This window comes from Sus scrofa, chromosome 13 (assembly GCF_054392235.1).
Source record: "Sus scrofa isolate SSC_HxYL_T2T_F1_AM1 chromosome 13, Sscrofa_HxYL_maternal_Yorkshire_Landrace_v2.0, whole genome shotgun sequence".
Lineage (NCBI taxonomy): Eukaryota > Metazoa > Chordata > Mammalia > Artiodactyla > Suidae > Sus > Sus scrofa.
The window spans coordinates 156,788,448-156,796,058 of record NC_139395.1 but is presented as its reverse complement, the minus strand read 5'-3'; the positions used below and the strand labels follow the sequence as shown (position 1 = coordinate 156,796,058).

General features: G+C 40.7%; 1 protein-coding gene across 1 annotated transcript; it reads left to right on the top strand.

Annotated features, from left to right (window-relative positions):
• Positions 1-5,807: 5,807 nt before the first annotated feature.
• On the top strand, positions 5,808-6,896 carry LOC106505794 (uncharacterized). The gene has a single exon (XM_013982417.3). The coding sequence runs from the start codon at positions 6,075-6,077 to the stop codon at positions 6,894-6,896; it is 822 nt and encodes a 273-aa protein (XP_013837871.1). The 5' UTR covers positions 5,808-6,074.
• Positions 6,897-7,611: the final 715 nt, after the last annotated feature.

The following is a 7,611-nucleotide window of genomic DNA, read 5'->3' as shown; positions in this document are numbered from 1 at the left end:
GCTACAACTTTATTACCTGCCAAAAGGAGACCACATCAAAAATCTATATAAAATTAAAAGGCAAAAAACTATAACTCAGATAAGGGAGAAAGAAAAAATCCCATAAAAACAGCTAAGTGATCTGGAGATTATCCACCTCCAGGAAAAAGACTTTAGACTAATGATAGTGAAGATGATTCAAGGCTTGGAAATAAACTGGAGGCAAAGACTGACAAATTACAGGAAACACTGAGCAAAAAAATACAAGGTTTAAAGCTTAAGCAAGCTGAGATGCAAAATACAATAACGGAAATAAAAAATTCATTAGAAGCAACCAATAGCAGAATACAGGAGGAAGAAGAATGAATAAGCAAGGTGGAGGACAGACTAGTGGAAATCACTGATATAGAACAGAAAAGAGAAAAAAAGATTGAAAACAAATGAAGACAATCTTAGAAAACACTGGAACAATGTTAAATGCACCACCATCCATATTATACGGGTGCCAGAAAGAGAAGAGAGAGAGAGAAAGGGACAGAAAAAATATTCAGAGATAATAGCCCAAAACTTCCCTAATATGGGAAAGGAAGCACTCACTCAAATCCAGGAAGCACAACAAGTAACACATAAAATAAACACAAGGAGAAACACCCTGAGACACATATTAATCTAACAGATCAAAATTTAAGACAAAGAGAAAATATTGAAAGCAGGTAGGGAAAAGAAACAAATAACATACAAGGGAAGTCCAATAAGTTTATCAGCAGATTTTTCAGCAGAAACTCTGCAGGCCAGAAGGGAGTACCTAATGATCAAAGGATCAATCCAAGAAGAAGATATAACAATTTTAAATATCTACACACCCCACACAGATTCACCACAATATATAAGGCACCTGCTAACAATCTTAAAAGGAGAAATTGACAATAACACAATAATAGTGGGGGACTTTAACACCCCACTTACAGCAATTGACAGATCATCCAGACAGAAAATCAATAAGGAAGCACAGGCCCTAAATGAAGCATTAGACAAAATGGACTTAATAAATATTTATAGAACATTCCATCCAAAAGCATCAGAATACACATTCTTCCCAAATGCGCATGGAACATTCTCCAGGACTGATCACATTCTCGGCCACAAATCAAGCCTCAGCAACTTTAAAAAAACTGAAATCATATCAAGTATCTTGTCTGACCACAATGCTATATGACTGGAAATCAACAACAAGAAAAAGAACTGCAAAAAAACAACAAACATGAGAGTAAACAACATGCTACCAAACAACCAATGAATCATTGAAGAAATCAAAGAGGAAATTAAAAAGTACCTAGAAGCAAATGACCACAAAGATACAACATTCCAAAACCTATGGGACGCAGCAAAGCCATTCTAAGAGGAAGTTTATAGCAATACAAGCCTACCTCAGGAAACAAGATAAAGCTCAAATAAACAGCCCAACTTTACATCTAAAGCAGCTAGAGAGAGAACAGACAAGACCTAAAGTTAGCAGAAGGAAAGAAATTAAAATGTCTGAGCAGAAATAAATAAGATAGAAATGAAGAAAACCATAGAATAGATCAATGAAACAAAAAGCTGGTTCTTTGGAAAGATCAATAAAATTGATAAACATTTAGCCAGTCTTATTAGGAAAAATAGACAGAGGATTCAAATCAATAAAATTATAAATTAAAAAGGAGTAGTTACAACAGACATCACAGAAATACAAAGGATCATAAGAAACTACTCCATGCAACCATATGCCAATAAAATGGACAACCTAGAAGAAATGGACAAATTCTTAGAAAAGTACAATCTTCCAAGACAAAACCAAGATGAAACAGGAAAGATGAATGGACCAGTCACAAATACTGAAATTGAAACTGTGACTAACAAACTTCCAACAAACAAAGGTCCAGGACAAGATAGCTTCACAGGGGAATTCTATTAACACATTTAGAGAAGAACTAACACCTATCCTTCTGAAACTATTTCAAAAAATTTCAGAGGAAGGAAAACTCCCAAACTCATTCTATGAGGCCACCATCTCTCTGATACCAAAAGCAGATAAAGATACCACAAATAAAGAATACTACAGGCCAATTGCACTGAAGAGCATAGATGCGAAAATCCTCAACAAAATACTAGCAAACCAAATCCAACAATACATTAAAAAAAATTGTACATCATGATCAAGTGGTGTTTATCCCAAGGATGCAAGGATTCTTCAGTAATCTCAAATCAATCAGTGTGATACACCACATTAAAAGATGAAGAATAAAAACCATATGATCCTCTCAATAGGTGCAGAAAGAGCCTTTGACAAAATCCAACACAATTTCTGATAAAAAATGTTCAGAAAGTGGGTAGAGAGGGAACCTGCCTCAATATAATAGAGGCCACATATGATAAACCCACAGCTAAAATCATGCTCAATGGTGCAAAGTTGAAAGAATTCCCCCTGAGATGAGAAACAAGACAAGGATATCCACTCACTCTCTCCACTACTATTCACCATAGTTTTGGAATCCTAGCCACAGCAATCAGAAAAGAAAAAGAAATAAAAGCAATCCAAATTGGAAAGAAAAAAGTAAAATTATCACTATGTGCAGATGACATTATACTATACCTAGAAAATCCCAAAGACTACCAGAAAACTCTTAGAGTTCATCAATGAATTTGCCAAAGTCACAGGATACAAAATTAATTCACAGAAATCAACTGCATTTCTATACACTAACAACAAAATATCAGAAAGAGAAATTAGGGAAACAATCCCACTTAACATAGCATCAAAAAGAATAAAATACTTAGGAATATACCTACCTAAACAGACAAAAGAACTTTATTCTGAAAACAATAAGATGCCAATGAAAGAAATCAAAAATGACACAGATGGAAAAACATACCATGCTCTTGAATTAGAAGAATCAATGCTATCAAAATGAATATACTACTAAAGACAATCTATAGATTTAATGTAATCCCTGTAGAATTACCAAGGACATTTTTCACAGAACTATAACAAAATATCTTAGTTTGTTTGGAAGCACAAATGACCCAGAATAGCCAAAATTATCCTGAGAAAGAAAAATGGAGCTGGAGGAATCAGGCTCCCGGACTTCAGACTATGCTACAAAGCTACAGTCATCAAAACCATATGGTACTGGCACAAAGGCAGAAATATAGATCAGCAGAACAGGATAGAAAATCCAGAATTAAACCCATGTACCTACAGTCAACTAATCTATGACAAAGGAGGCAAAAATACACAATGGAGAAAAGACAGACCCTTCAATAAATGGTGTTGGGAAAACTGGATAGCCACATGTAAAAGAATGAAATTAGAACACTTCCTAACACAAAACACAAAAATAAACTCAAAATGGATTAAAGACCTAAATATAAGGCAGACACTATAAAATTCTTAGATGAAAACATAGGCCAAACACTCTCCAACATAAATCTCTTAGAGTAACAACAATAAAAACAAGTCTTCTCAGATCCACCTCCCAGAGTAATGACAATAAAAACAAAAATAAACAAATTAATTAAACTTAATTAAACTTAAAAGTTTCTTCACAGCAAAGGAAACCCTAAACAAAACAAAAAGACAACCCATAGAATGGGAGAAACTATTTGCAAATAAAGTGACTGACAAGGGATTCATCTCCAAAATTTATAAACACCGCCTGCAGCTCAATACCCAAGAACACAAACAATCCCATTAAAAAAAGGACAGAAGATCTAAACAGACAGTTCTCCAAAGACATAGAGATGGCCAAAAAACACATGAAAAAATGTTCAACATCACTCATTATTTGACCAATGCAAATCAAAACCACTATGAGGTACCACCTTACACCAGCCAGAAAGGCCATCATCAAAAAGTCTACAAACAATAAGTGCTGGAGAGGGTGTGGAGAAAAGGGAACCCTATTACACTGTTGGTGGGAATGTAAATTGGTGCAACCACTGTGGAAAACAGTATGGAGGGTCCTCAGAAAACTAAAAATAGAATTACCATTTGATCTAGCAATCCCATTCCTGGGCATCTATCCAGAGAAAGCAATGACTCAAAAAGATACATGTACTCCAATGTTCATTGCAGCACTATTTACAATAGCCAAGACATGGAAACAACATAAATGTGCATCAACAGAGGAGTGGATCAAGAAGATGTGGTACATGTACACAATGGAATATTACTCAGCGATTAAAAGGAAAGAAATAATGGCATTTGCAGCAACATGGATGGACCTAGAAATTATCATGCTAACTGAAGTTAGTCAGATAGTGAGATACCAACATTATATTCTATTGCTTACATGTGGAATTCAAAAAAAGGACACAGTGAACTTCCTTGCAGAACAGATACTGACTCACAGACTGAAAAACTTAACAGTTTCCAAAGGAAATAGTTTGGGGCGTGGGGTGATGTGCTGGGGGTTTGGGTTTTGGAAATGCTATAAAACTGAGTTGTGATCATTGTTGTACAACTATAAATGTAACAAAATTCATTGAGTTAAAAAAACAATATATCTGACAAAATGCTAGTATCAAGAATATATAAATAACTCAATTGTGACAAGAAAGAAAAGAAGGAAGGAAGGAAGGAAGGAAGGAAGGAAAGAGAGAAGAAAAGAATACAATTAGAAAATGGGCAAAAAACATGAACAGACATTTTAATGAGAGGATATACAGATGACAAATAAGAACATAAAAGGATCTTCAACATCATTAGCCACCACACAAACATAAAGTTAAATCACAATGAGACATCACTGCACACCTGTTAGGATAGTTAAAATAAAATGTAGTGACAAATCCAAATGCTGGTAAGAATTCAGAGGAACTGTATCACACAGACATTCCAGATGGAAAACAGTTTGACAGTGGTGTTGTAATTTTTCAATATCTTTACTGCAGTGGTGCATACACTGAAAGGATGAAAATGCAACCTGACTCTCCCAGAACCCAGGAAATTAATAAGAAGCTCTAAATGCCCTCGAATTCCAGACCCTGTTCCCTATAGGTAAAAGATCATACTTTTTGCTGTTTTAGGGCTTGCTTTCTGCTCTGTACAAAACTTTGTGGAAGGGGAAAAACAGGCCCCTGAGTATGTGCCTCTATGCTTGAAACTTCTTGAAACTGCTCCTAACTGCTTGTTTGGCTTCTGTAAACCTGCTTGCATAAGATAAAAAGAGGAGAAGTCAATCACCTAACCGACCCCAGTAAGATCGGGTGTGCCACAAAATGTTGAAAATCCTGATAAATATATCTTGGTGACAATATGTCTCCCCCACCCAGAGACAGGCACAAACATGTAACTCCAGAACAACTTAAAATTAATTGGTCCACAAAGCGCGGGCTGTCGAAGTTTTGAATTGACTGGTTTGCGATATTTTAAAATGATTAGTTTGTAAAAGCGCGGGCTTTGTTGTGGACCCCATAAAAGCTGTCCCGACTCCACACTCGGGGCCGCAGTCCTCTACCCCTGCGTGGCGTACGACTGTGGGCCCCAGCGCGCTCGGAATAAAAATCCTCTTGCTGTTTGCATCAAGACCGCTTCTCGTGAGTGATTTGGGATGTCGCCTCTTCCGAGTCAGGACGAGAGGGATTTTCATTCGACTGGCCTTTCATTTTGGTGCGTTGGCCGAGAAACCCGCGACTACCCCTCACACCCGAGAACTGACTTGGAGGTAAAGGGATCCCCTTTGGAACATGTGAGTGTGTGTGTCGGCTGGCGTCTCTGTTCTGAGTGTCTGTTTTCGGTGATGCGCGCTTTCGGTTTTCAGCTGTCCTCTCAGACCGTAAGGACTGGGGGACTGTGATCAGCAGACGTGCTAGGAGGATCACAGGCTGCCACCCTGGGGGACGCCCCGGGAGGTGGGGAGAGCCAGGGACACCTGGTGGTCTCCTTCTGTCGGTCAGAGGACCGAGTTCTGTTGTTGAAGCGAAAGCTTCCCCCTCCGCGGCCGTCCGACTCTTTTGCCTGCTTGTGGAAGACGCGGACGGGTCGCGTGTGTCTGGATCTGTTGGTTTCTGTTTTGTGTGTCTTTGTCTTGTGCGTCCTTGTCTACAGTTTTAATATGGGACAGACGGTGACGACCCCTCTTAGTTTGACTCTCGACCATTGGACTGAAGTTAAATCCAGGGCTCATAATTTGTCAGTTCATGTTAAGAAGGGACCTTGGCAGACTTTCTGTGCCTCTGAATGGCCGACATTTGATGTTGGATGGCCATCAGAGGGGACCTTTAATTCTGAGATTATCCTGGCTGTTAAAGCAATTATTTTTCAGACTGGACCCGGCTCTCATCCTGATCAGGAGCCCTATATCCTTACGTGGCAAGATTTGGCAGAGGATCCTCCGCCATGGGTTAAACCATGGCTGAATAAGCCAAGAAAGCCAGGTCCCCGAATTCTGGCTCTTGGAGAGAAAAACAAACACTCGGCTGAAAAAGTCAAGCCCTCTCCTCATATCTACCCCGAGATTGAGGAGCCGCCGGCTTGGCCGGAACCCCAATCTGTTCCCCCACCCCCTTATCCGGCACAGGGTGCTGCGAGGGGACCCTCTGCCCCTCCTGGAGCTCCGGAGGTGGAGGGACCTGCTGCAGGGACTCGGAGCTGGAGGGGCGCCACCCCGGAGCGGACAGACGAGATCGCGACATTACCGCTGCGCACTACGGCCCTCCCATACCGGGGGGCCAATTGCAGCCCCTCCAGTATTGGCCCTTTTCTTCTGCAGATCTCTATAATTGGAAAACTAACCATCCCCCTTTTTCGGAGGATCCCCAACGCCTCACGGGGTTGGTGGAGTCCCTTATGTTCTCTCACCAGCCTACTTGGGATGATTGTCAACAGCTGCTGCAGACACTCTTCACAACCGAGGAGCGAGAGAGAATTCTGTTAGAGGCTAGAAAAAATGTTCCTGGGGCTGACGGGCGACCCACGCAGTTGCAAAATGAGATTGACATGGGATTTCCCTTGACTCGCCCCGGTTGGGACTACAACACGGCTGAAGGTAGGGAGAGCTTGAAAATCTATCGCCAGGCTCTGGTGGCGGGTCTCCGGGGCGCCTCAAGACGGCCCACTAACTTGGCTAAGGTAAGAGAGGTGATGCAGGGACTGAATGAACCTCCCTCGGTTTTTCTTGAGAGGCTCATGGAAGCCTTCAGGCGGTTCACCCCTTTTGATCCTACCTCGGAGGCCCAGAAAGCCTCAGTGGCCCTGGCCTTCATAGGACAGTCAGCCCTGGATATCAGAAAGAAGCTTCAGAGACTGGAAGGGTTACAGGAGGCTGAGTTACGTGATCTAGTGAAGGAGGCAGAGAAAGTGTATTACAAAAGGGAGACAGAAGAAGAAAGGGAACAAAGAAAAGAGAGAGAAAGAGAGGAAAGGGAGGAAAGACGTAATAAACGGCAAGAGAAGAATTTGACTAAGATCTTGGCTGCAGTGGTTGAAGGGAAAAGCAATAGGGAAAGAGAGAGAGATTTTAGGAAAATTAGGTCAGGCCCTAGACAGTCAGGGAACCTGGGCAATAGGACCCCACTCGACAAGGACCAATGTGCATATTGTAAAGAAAAAGGACACTGGGCAAGGGACTGCCCCAAGAAGGGAAACAAAGG

Bases quoted from the DNA above. Each gene is read 5' to 3' on its own strand.
- LOC106505794 (XM_013982417.3), top strand. From the start codon at position 6,075: ATGGGACAGACGGTGACGACCCCTCTTAGTTTGACTCTCGACCATTGG.